The sequence below is a fragment of the Pecten maximus genome, chromosome 8 (assembly GCF_902652985.1).
Source record: "Pecten maximus chromosome 8, xPecMax1.1, whole genome shotgun sequence".
In the NCBI taxonomy this organism is placed as follows: domain Eukaryota; kingdom Metazoa; phylum Mollusca; class Bivalvia; order Pectinida; family Pectinidae; genus Pecten; species Pecten maximus.
Window position 1 is genome coordinate 17,949,944 of NC_047022.1, and position 12,731 is coordinate 17,962,674.

Here is a 12,731-nt window from a genome sequence, read left to right on the forward strand (position 1 = left end):
GTACCTTTCCCCGTATTCTTTAGCTTGTGTTTACACTATCATGTTAGTATGTTATCGCTATGGTCCAAGGCTGGCGTTTGTCATGTGGGAAAGCTTTTAACGAATTCCATTGAACATAGGGTATCCTTATAAATGGTTGGAATGAATGACATAAAATCTGAACAAGTATGGGTATTTACATAATATAAAACATTTGATAGTTTTATAACGAGATTTATTTACTTTTTGTTGAAATTTAACGCAGGCTGTAGTTCTTTATTGTCCTTCGAGAATGAGAATGCTATTGTATCTACAGTGTACTGTCTGTCCTGTTTTTATGTGTTGACAATATATATTTGTCCTTGAGGTTTGGCGCTTTAGAACCATAAAACCTCAGATGAGCTCTAGTTTGGTGACACCGTGGTTTAAATGTCTGGTGTTGACGCTATGATATATTTGTCCTTGTATGTTGACGCTGTTGTACAATTGTCGCATTGACATGTATGTATAATATGGTTTCTTTGTGTTGCGGTGACGATGTATGTGACTTTGTGCGTTGACGTTTTGGTTATTTTCTCACTGTGTGAAGACTAAAAATCTTCAGTCTGAGGGGTGGTATTCTAGGCTGTCTAACCCGAGGTTCTACTGAGAGTTAGTCTATCAAGAATATCAACCGGAGGATTGGGGATTTATCGGTCACGTGCTCGAGGTAGGGGATGATTATTTGTCTCCCATCGTGCACATTTATCTACAGGGTCCAATTCTCAAAAAAAAAAATCCAAATATTACAATACATCACAATGTTGACGTGACTTGTTTGGATTGTCGAATTGACGGGCATATATAACCAAACGACATGGTCCTTGCTAACCTGTGGGTATTCTTGTCTACAGCTGCTAATAATGTTCTTTTGAATCAGAAGGCTAAATTTATTAAAAAGGAAAAAATTGACAGAAATGCATGGCACTTAGAGCAGATCTAAAAATAGGAAAAATATTTGTAGTATATAGCTTAATGTTACTTTGCCATAATTACTGAAATTTCCAGGTGATCGATACAGGCCCTACGGGCCTCTTGTATTCTCAGGTGTTGTTACTGTACATCTAAGTACATGTACATGTTAATTTGGTCGCTATGTTTTGGCAGTTAACATATTAGTATTGAGTGTTTCATACCATTAAAGTTAATGTTATTGCCATTGTCGAGATTGTCTTCGCTTTGTTATATTGACTCTGTTGTATATTTGTCTTTGTTTATTTCTTTTTGTTGCATTTGTCTTTTTATGCGTTGACGCAATTGTGTATTTGTCCTTGCTAATTGAGTATATAATTGTATATACCATTTAGTAATGCCGTCGATATTTACTTTGCCATTGATTGTTGATGCAATTTCCACTTTGTGCCTGCGTTGCAAATTGGTGTCACTGTAGTAAATGCTCTCCTTGCTGGGGCTGCCTTCAATCTCTGTGTTACTACTGCAAATTGAAATGTTACCATAACTATCAACGTTTTTATCTAAGAATGAACTTGAATATATGTTTAATGCTTTAGAGATACAACAAAAAATGTAGCGCGAACGGTTTATAATGAAAATACTCTGCTGTAATTTATGTCATAACTCTGTAACATAAAATGTATTCATGTTAATCCGGATGATTTAATTTACTGTGCACAGTTCCTCTATAGAAATCCACTTTTATTGATGGGGTATTTAATCAGCCTATCGAAAGCTCAGTTTGAATAGGCGACGTCGTTTTTTACATTATAGACCAATAACATTATTGTTAAGCCAATGAAAGTTCTGGTTACAAGGAGGATTCGTAATGTGTTTGGTATGATTGTATTTTACAGGGCTTTCGACCAAAACGGGACGGTCTATATGGGAGCGGACGACGAGGAATACATTCCTGCTAAGGAACTATCTTCTGATTCAAATGGTACTGAATCTCCTGAACCGGAACTACCTACAGAAAATAAATCACTCATCGAAAAATAATCAGTCAGCACTTTCAAATATCAGACAATTCATAAGTTGTTTTTTTCCTCAAGTCAAACTAAAGCTTAACATTCGGAACGACTTTGGCTAAAATATTTGTTAATCTTGCTAGTGTCTGATTGGACGGCGCTGAAAGTGCTACCAATATTGTATAATTGTTTACTTGTCCTTTCAAAGATTTTTTTTATTCACATATTATGTAAACTCATTTATATCTATGAACATGCATGCCAGTCAGTTAATTTCTTTGGATTGCATGAAGGGCAGTAATTAAAAACGGCTTTAAGTAATCATACGTAATATTGATTGACGTATCACAATTGCATATGATAATACACGGTACGGTCACAGTGACATAAACAAGTTTCGATTTCATTCCAATTTCCTGAAACTTGTCGCATATGAATTTAGATCGCTAAGATCTTTATAATGAAAATATCTTAAAGACACATCTGGCAAAATCCTATTGGCAAGCTTTTTGTATCTACACTGATTTGAAGGGCGAATGGTGAAATTTGCAATAGCATAGGAGACCAGTGATCACTGCAAGATCTTTAACATATACAATACTTGTGACTGTTGTCTTTATGCATGTAATTTGATAATTTTGATTTTCTGTTATGAAACTCTGATGCTATAGTCATGTTAGCTTTGTGCGTTACTGTTTTTGAATAAGTATATTTCGATATGATATACACTTCAGATTTTGTTTTTCAAACTTTTCTCTTCTGTTGTATCTTTCATGTCGGTTGTGCTTCTCTAGGCACTCGACTTCTTATTACCTTCACATGGCATACATTGCTACAATGAAGTAACATGACATCACCATGGTTACCATGTGTAACAAGTTATAAATACAGAAAGAGTGCATTATGGGTATTTTTTGTAACATCTTCATCGTTTCTTTCACAAATTTGTGAAAATTTTCACAAGTCCTGCTCATGTGAGAGAGTTTGTACTGGGAGAATTGATGGATCACGAGAAACTACAAAAGCTTTGTCTTGTTTTTATACGCTATATATCTTATATACATGATAATCAATTTAAAATCAATTACCTTTTATTTACTTTCATTTCCTGATCAAAAATACCACTTGAGATTAGTCTTAATTTCGGTATTACATTGGACTATTTGTATTTAAGTATTTGCTACATATTATTTTATACATTTTTTTATACATATGCGGAAAGGGGGAGCCAAAACTTTCTGATGTATTTCTCGTAATAACATGTATATTTTTGTACTCATCAAAATACAAGATTATTGGTGACTGTGTAGCATAGTTTTGGGGGAAGATACTAAATCCGGTGAATGTGTTATGATGGTTTGTAAAATCTATACATATATTGTACATACCTCATTGTAGCATGTTTTTGTGTAAATCCTTAATAAGGTATTGTTTGTCTACGGTTTATTGGGATTGATTTTCACAATATCCTCTGATAATCACTGTTTTTATTTCATATTGATATTTTAATAGAATTTTTTTTTTTTTTTTTTTTTTAAACCAAGTCCAACAAAAAATCCTTTTAGTTTAGCTGTCCACTCAATCATCGACGCCATACTTACGCTATAATTTTCTGTTAAGAAAAATATCTGCATCACTTTTCTTTGTAAAGCCAAACCAAATCAAACTGTACTGGTTCTCGCCAAAAGTTAGAGTATTTGATAATTCACTGTTTAATTATATCTGATATTTGCAGTATTGTAAAATATACATTGTAGTTTTACGTCCAGTATTATACATGTCAATGTGACTTTAAATATATGTGGTATAGACGCATCCGGCATTTGTAAAATATTCATAAGTACTCAGATTTGTGTATAATATTGATACTACAATAGAAATATACAAAATCTTATTTTTGAAACAGATTTCTCTAATAATGAAGCTGTATCCCAAACGAAAGTTTCATATAATACAATAATCGATTTTAAATCAAATGTTTAGATCGTTATCAGGCTCTCCGGTTTCGCTGTTAGATATTGTTTCTCTGTTGTCGTCTTTGTCAGATGGAAAAAAAAGTAGTCAATAATGGAGAGTTCGAATAATTTTCAATATTTTTATTTTGATGTCAAGTTTTCAAATAAATATCCTTTTCTCTTGTCATTTCTAGACCTGAATTCAAATTCCGTGATGATACAATATCTTATTTCAAAGTTAACAAAAAATGATATCCTTTGATTTGTACTGTGTGGAAGAAAGCTAGAGAAGTTTATTCTTTATTGACGATGTAATATGTAACGAACTGGGAAGGTGTTTACCATAATATCAAAAAAAAGGGTTTTATATAGCAAATATATCATTCTTCTAAGGTACTAGTAAACACATTATCTTGGACAACACATTTGAGCTTGTGGAATGGTTAACGCAAGTTGCTATACCCAATAGTTGATTATTAGAAAAACTATATACAGTCTTGAACTTCGATGATCATTGAATTCCCAGTTGTTAATGATGTATAAGTGCTATAGAATTGCTATACTTAACATTGTATGATTTTATACTCGTATGTGAAATACGTATACTTACTATACCCAAAAACTCTGTATCATTGCTATATACCCTATCAATTATTTTCCCTAATTACTTATTCCAAGTCTTAAACTATAATTACTTTGCTCAATTATTATACAAATTCTTATTTTTTTTTTTATAATTAATTTGCCTACATATTATGTTATTAAAATACCAATTTTGTATAAGAACTTAACCAAACTAATGTCAATTTTTTTAAAGACTTAAACCATTTTTCGTAATATGGTCCTTTTATTTTTTGATAGTTTTAAATTATTTAAACATATTAGCCACAAGCTTTTACAACTTACTAGCTCTTCTCCATAGAATTAAAAAATTAGGTACTGAAGTTAAATTGATTGATATAACTAGCCATATACATTGTACAGGTTGAGTGGTCGCTTCATGTCTATATTATAAACGTATATCGGTTTTCTTTCAGGGCTTTTATACATTAACGATATACAATATGTTTATTAGTCAAAGGTATTCATCTCGCAATCAAGAGCGGTTATACAATTTCCTATCGGTTAATTGAGATCGTGTCCTCAATCATTGCGCGTGTGTATGTTAAGTGGGACATATAGTGTTGTGTGGTAAGAACATTTGCATTTCAGGACAATCTTGCTTATTTCTGTACAAATATACATTGATATTGTTTCAGTCTTTGCAATTTACACTGCAATAAAAATGGAAATAAATTTGTCATCAAATTATTTTATTTGTGTGTTTATTATTTAGTATATTGAATTTAGATAAACGTAGACAACCAGGTCTTTGTATTCTGCTATCTTTATTTGGAAAATTATCATTTTATCAAATGTATAACATTATGCTGGAAGGGACACAACTCGAGGTATTGATGTGAAACAGCTTATGATGTGAATGCTGTTGTTTGACCCTGCCACGCTTCTACTCGGGTTATTTGAAACGTTCACTGAATGCCAAATGTTTCCAACAACCAGTAGATTTGTGAAACTATGGCAAGTTATATACGATATTGACCAATTCCGATATTGGTTTTCAAAACACGAATCCAAGCTACTTGTTTTATACAGAGTGGAGTATTCATCACAATTCAGACTGAAATGTACATCTATATCGTGGGTGTCATGTTATGCATTTTCGTAACAAAACGTACATACGCTGTCGGCGACGTACTAAGTATTTTTCACCTACCTCTCATTCAATGCCAGATTCACTCGTTGTCGGTCCGTAGCTGTACAGACCTGGATGAATTTGACATGAGAGTCGTGTCCCTTTAACAGTTTACTTGACGTCTGGTTTGCTTTTATACCTTACAGTATAGGTAGTGAAGTACTGTATTGTTGTCAAGATGCTTAAAACCTAAAAGACTCCAGTTGTTGAAAGTTGGTTTGGTGGTAAATGTCATGGTGAACAGAACGCTGATGTGATTTGTTGATCGTAGATGATCCTCGCTGCAAACTACTGTAATTTGATAAAAAGCTGACAAGTTAAGTGTTGTATGTTTCGTCAGCTTAACTTGATATTTTAAAGGTGTGCTTCGATTTCCCTTGTTATGTACCATAACGAGCTGTACCGGGAGATTGCTACTGCCTCCTCACTAGATCAGTTTCAAATGTATGTTGCTTGACGACAGGTGATCCATACTAGTCTGTTTCGGTTTTAATTTCATATATCGTTGTTAGAATGTAAAACGAAAGGCGTGCCAGTGTTTTTAAATTTCTGAATTCAGCGGTCATAGATATATACACACACACACATATATATATACACAGTGTATGTTCAACTGAAACTACGAAAAATACGGTGCAGAATAATACTTTATGCTGTAACAGTAGTGACTGGAAGTTGTGGCTATCGGGACATGTTAGCCCCTCCTTACTCGGTTAGAAGCAGTCTGTTATTGTGCTATATGATAGGTTATCTATAGTCTAGATTATACAACTGTATTTGTATATATGTTACACATTTATAATGATAAGCATACACGTTATCATGAAAAAAGGTCTTGTATTTTTAAACACACATAGACATGTATATGTAACTACGGAACACGTAGAAAATGTAACATGTACAAAATACTTAGATAATTGTCAGGAACTGTAACGGGAGAAGCGGGCGGGACATATTACACGTAGTGAACATCTGATGTTAATTAGATTGTATTACATTCTCCTTAGTAGATAAGCTGCAGGTAACAAACATTCATATAGCAGATTTTAATCAGTTAATTTGGTTTAGAAAATTCACATATTTGATATGCACAAAGTCGCACACATTGTTATAACTTGCACTAACGGATCCAGGGGGGCCCTGGGGGTCAGAACCGCCGCCGTAGGTGTGTAGAAAAGCGAAAGTGAACGCAACTCCTGTAGTATCGAGGATGAAATTACAAAGGAAGATGTATTAAACTTATCACAATTCGTTTTTAAATGCCACATATAGTTTTATAGTAATACATATGGATTTAATAATAATTTGCCAATATCTAGTGCCACATTCTTTTCGCCAAATTACGAGGCGAAAGGTATTACATACTCATATTGTTGACTATGAATTTAGTTATGCCAGAATCAGCTTTTGAGCTTTCAATGTTACGACAATCACTATCCAATGATCAGAAAGCACAATGTTAAATGTAGGGCCTATTCATTTCAAAACATAATTACATTTATTTTCGATCAATGACGTGTGACCGACTTTTAGATTTGTATTAGATACTATTTTATGTCTGCCCCCTGTAATGAAACAATCTTTCATGTGATGTTAAAGTTACATGCTTTTTTTCAAGACGAGAAGAAATTATTTCTACATAAATCATCTGTTAGATGAGCAAATGATTACTGTACCGTGTCGTTATTTTTTTAATGTATTTATAACAAATGTTAAGAAAATCGATGTTTCTGTGACGCGACCACATGTTTAAATCCACGTACAAAATTAGCATACAGGTGTTGGGATAACCTAACGTTTTTTTTCCTGTCTTCCAGATGTTGTTTTATAAGTTATCCTCTCCCGTGTATTCATACCTGTTCCCATGACAAGGCAAGATCTTATTTTAATCACTGGGCAATATTGATCCAGTTTTTCACCAAGCTGTATATCTTAATGAGACGTCTATATCTTCATAACATAATCTGTTTTTGATATAAATTATACATGTATTCAAAGTAAATGGGATGTACCTGTATTCTTTGATTAAATACTTCATCAACATTACACCATATGTAATTGAGACCTATAACTTAAAGCAACAGAATTAATTTTCCATTGTTTGTATGCAGAATGCAGCTTTCTGATTGGTTGCATTTTTCTTTTCATACCTTAAAATGGGAAAAAATGTAAATGGCGCGAAAAACGTGACGTCATAATACGGCCATTGACGTTGTGTATTGAAACAAACACGTGCGCCATCCTTGGGAGACGTCTTGTTCATGGGTATGCAAATAATCTGTCGGAAAATCTGCTCTACAAAACTCTACAAAAACTGTTGTCGATTAGAAATTCAATCATTCTCACGATTTTAAAATTTCGGTGTGTTCCATATTGGTCCTGGTGCAAGATAAACGACCACCACAAGAGGACAAATGCGTTCCTTTAAGTAATTATTTAAAATATCGTGTTAATATCATTTGAATGTTGAAGTTAGAGTCTACGATAATATCGTGCCCAGATAAGTAAAAGTAAATTGTGATTTGAGAAAAGACGAGTCCAACTTAATGGTGATGTAGCTATATCTCGCAGCGATTTGAGGATCATATTTATCACAGTTTTAACAACAGTCACCGGCGTCTGTTTGTGGTAAGCATTTAAAGAAGAAAAAATAACGCCTTCTCTTACTATATCAACAAGGTGTAGAAGATCAGACGGTGAATCGACTGTGGAACACGGAAGTAGGATACTGATTGTTCGACAATTATAGTTAGTACTGTTTGTGTCGTTAACATTGTATGACTGTAATATGTATATCATTGTACGTCGTTATGCAGTGTAATCTATACATATATCTAAATGTCGATATATTGTGAATCTGTATGAGAAAATATGTGTATACATGTGTATTTGAATATTAATTTTATCGCCGTGTGAACAGCCTTTGTTATGTTGAGGCGGAGTCGCTTTGTAGTAGTTGGTGACTACCTCACTGAACAACATATGGGAAGCACGTCGCATGTTATCCAGAGCAATGAGGGGAAGTGTCTTGTCTAAGGTTGCATCCACGACAGCACAGACCGGCCCGTTTCTCGGGTCCCCGCGTAAACATAGTAAGAGTAGGGGCTAATATATATATATATTAAATACTAACTAGAAGTTGACGCCTGTGCTTCACCTGAAATTGCAGGCTGAGCTATCGCGGCAACTAAGAAAAGTAAATAATACGAATCTGAAATAAATAACATTTTTATAATTAAATACACGAAGCAGTACTCGCTCGCTTTAGGTGAACAAAACCCTAGGATAGCAAACCATCCCAAGTACGCGATTGAATTAGGTAATCTAGGGACAACAACCAAGAAAATATGTAAGCATTTCCTTCATAATTACAAACACAAAGCAATACTCGGTCGCTCCTTGTTAACAACGCGCTTGGATCGTAAATATCAGAACCGCATTGACGTGTACTCGTGTATCGCATAGGAGCCAGTAGGTCGTGGTGTAGGTATATATATATATGACTTTTAAGTGTCTGGGACCTGTCTGAAAAGTCTTAGTACGAAAGGTATAGCTGATACCCACCAATTAAGCAATTCTTACGAAAGTGATTAATTATACCACAAAAGATGTTCCACTACGTACATTGAGATTGTAGGTTACTAAAATTGACTTTGAGAATTAAGGTGACTTGAATTACTATTATTAATGATTTACACTGGCAGTAAGGAAAGACCTTTATAAGTGAATCAGTAATTATCGAATACATTTTCTTAAAAAAGAAAAGGAAGGGAAGGAAATATACTGGGGTTTTTTCACAAAAAAATGTAGAATCTTAAATATACATGTACATGTATATACTTTATATACCCATAATAAAGAGAAACTCTAGAAATTAGAAATTAAAGACATGGTCATCTGTAGCTGCGATAACGTAGCTCTGGACGACGGACGGACAATTTCTGACAGATGGTCGTCGTCAGAGCTACGATTCCCTCCCATTGCTCGTAATGTAGCAAAACAGTGAACCTCGAAAATGCTACAAATAGCGGATATCGTTTAACTTTGGAGTAATAGTTGGTATAATTAAACATTTCTAACACAATTTTGCAATGTATTAGCCTACCGTCTAATCTGGAAATCTTTATTTCGCATATTCTGATATCATACTGCTTGGAGTTGTCTCCGTGATCCGCCATGTTACTTCTCGAAGAACTCTCGCGAGGATGCTGACCCAAATATGGAACCCGTGACCATATTTGGATGAAGCTACTACGATAAATAAATACATTATCAGAGATATTTTAACCTCTGTTTTGTAACTCTTGTGAAGAAAGCGAATCTTACTTTGCGTAATTAAATAATTTCAGAATGAATTGACCTTCCTTACTGAGATATATTACTCCGAATCTGTTTTTCTGTTGAAATCTCGCGGGAAACCTCATTAGCATCAATTTATTTTGATTTCCTTATAAGGAAATTGACCTTTACATTTGTATCAAAGATGGCGGTATGTTTGAACTGATATCTCCGTGTGTCTTGCTCGTTTTGGATTTTACTATTTATTGTCAAACAATTGACGTAATGTGCAGGTTTGTGGCTTGAATATTAATAATAGATACCAGAATCATCAATTTACATGTGTTTATTTATCCGAGAATTTTTTACCACCGCTTATACTGCCCGATGTGAATCACATCGGGGCTTGCTACACTATCGGCAATGGGAGGGACTTCATACCCTGCCGGAGAGCAGTGTAGGCAGGGTATGAATATTCGTTCTAGGTCATCTGTAGTTCTTAAAACGATCCACATTGGGCTTTCAAGTTTCCCGAACGGCGGGGAGTATACCTAATTATTATAAAAGTGGATGATTCAAAATTAAATCAATTGTACTATGTAACCAAATATTTGTAATTACAACATTTTTGTAATGTATTGGTAGATTTAATTCAGTCTATATATTTCGTTTTCTTTACTTGTAAAGATTTGTTTTATGGTCTCGACTCATCCGATGCATGATGAGCAATGATTAATGCCATTGTTTAACATTGGCTTGCAAGTAGTTAAGGGGGATGGGGGATCCGCCGTACATCCGGTCGGTATGAATAACACACGAATGCACGATTTGGTTTCGTTATGCATAGAATGGTGTCACGCTTTGGGTGTCAGTTATACTCTCATAGACTGCAAATTTGTTTAGTTTGTTTATATCATGGCTTTGCCATCCAAATGTAAATATATCTTCATAACATAATCTGTTTTTGATATAAATTATACATGTATTCAAAGTAAATGGGATGTACCTGTATTCTTTAAATACTTCATCAACATTACACCATATGTAATTGAGACCTAACTTAAAGCAACATAATTAATTTTCCATTGTTTGTATGCAGAATGCAGCTTTCTGATTGGTTGCATTTTTCTTTTCATACCTTAAAATGGGAAAAAATGTAAATGGCGCGAAAAACGTGACGTCATAATACGGCCATTGACGTTGTGTATTGAAACAAACACGTTCGCCATCCTTGTGAGATAGCTTGTTCATGGGTATGCAAATAATCTGTCGGAAAATCTGCTCACAAAACTCTACAAAACTGTTGTCGATTAGAAATTCAATCATTCGCACGATTTTAAAATTTCGGTGTGTTCCATATTGGTCCTGGTGCAAGATAAACGACCACCACAAGAGGACAAATGCGTTCCTTTAAGTAATTATTTAAAATATCGTGTTAATATCATTTGAATGTTGAAGTTAGAGTCTACGATAATATCGTGCGCAGATAAGTAAAAGTATATTGTGATTTGAGAAAAGACGAGTCCAACTTAATGGTGATGTAGCTTTATCCCACAGCGATTTGAGGATCATATTTATCAGGCGGCTGTTTGTGGTTAGCATTTAAAGAGGAAAAAATAACGCCTTATCTTACTATATCAACAAGGTGTAGAAGATCAGACGGCGAATCGACTGTGGAACACGGAAGTAGGATACTGATTGTTCGACAATTATAGTTAGTATTGTTTGTGTTTGTGTTGTTAACATTGTATGACTGTAATATGTATATCATTGTACGTCGTTATGTAGTGTAATCTATATATATATCTAAATGTCTATATATTGTGAATCTGTATGAGAAAATATGTGTATACATGTGTATTTGAATATTGATTTTATCGCCGTGTGAACAGCCTTCGTTATGTTGAGGCGGAGTCGCTTTGTAGTAGTTGGTGACTACCTCACTGAACAACATATGGGAAGCACGTCGCATGTTATCCAGAGCAATGAGGGGAAGTGTCTTGTCTAAGGTTGCAACCACGACAGCACAGACCGGCCCGTTTCTCGGGTCCCTGAGTAAACATAGTAAGAGTAGGGGCTAATATTTTTTTTTTTTTTTAAATACTAACTAGAAGTTGACGCCTGTGCTTCACCTGAAATTAAAGGCTGAGCTATCGCGGCAACTAAGAAAAGTAAATAATACGAATCTGAAATAAATATCATTTTAATAATTAAATACACGAGGCAGTACTCGCTCGCTTTAGGTAAACAAAACCCTAGGATAGCAAATCATCCCAAGTACGCGATTGAATTAGGTCATCTAGGGACAACAACCAAGAAAATATGTAAGCATTTCCTTCATAATTACAAACACAAAGCAATACTCGGTCGCTCCTTGTTAACAAAGCGCTTGGATCGTAAATATCAGAACCGTATTGACGTGTACTCGTGTATCGCATAGGAGCCAGTAGGTCGTGGTGTAGGTATATATATATATGACTTTTAAGTGTCTGGGACCTGTCTGAAAGATCTTAGTACGAAAGGTATAGCTGATACCCACCAATTAAACAATTCTTACGAAAGTGAGTAATTATACCACAAAAGATGTTCCACTGCGTACATTGAGATTGTAGGTTACTAAAATTGACTTTGAGAATATAGGTGACTTGAATTACTATTATCAATGATTAACACTGGCAGTAAGAAAAAACCTTTGTAAGTGAATCAGTAATTATCGAAAGGAAGGAAATATACTGGGGTTTTTTCACACAAAAAAATGTAGAATCTTAAATATACATGTACATGTATATACTTTATATACCC

General features: G+C 34.3%; 1 protein-coding gene across 1 annotated transcript in view; it reads left to right on the forward strand.

Annotated features, from left to right (window-relative positions):
• Positions 1–5,208, forward strand: part of LOC117332654 (organic cation transporter protein-like) — a 32,727-nt gene extending 27,519 nt beyond the window's left edge. Inside the window, exon 11 of the mRNA XM_033891642.1 lies at positions 1,830–5,208. Within this exon, the coding sequence (XP_033747533.1) occupies positions 1,830–1,974 (145 nt within the window). The 3' untranslated portion in view covers positions 1,975–5,208. The remainder of the gene's footprint in view (positions 1–1,829) is intronic.
• Positions 5,209–12,731: the final 7,523 nt, after the last annotated feature.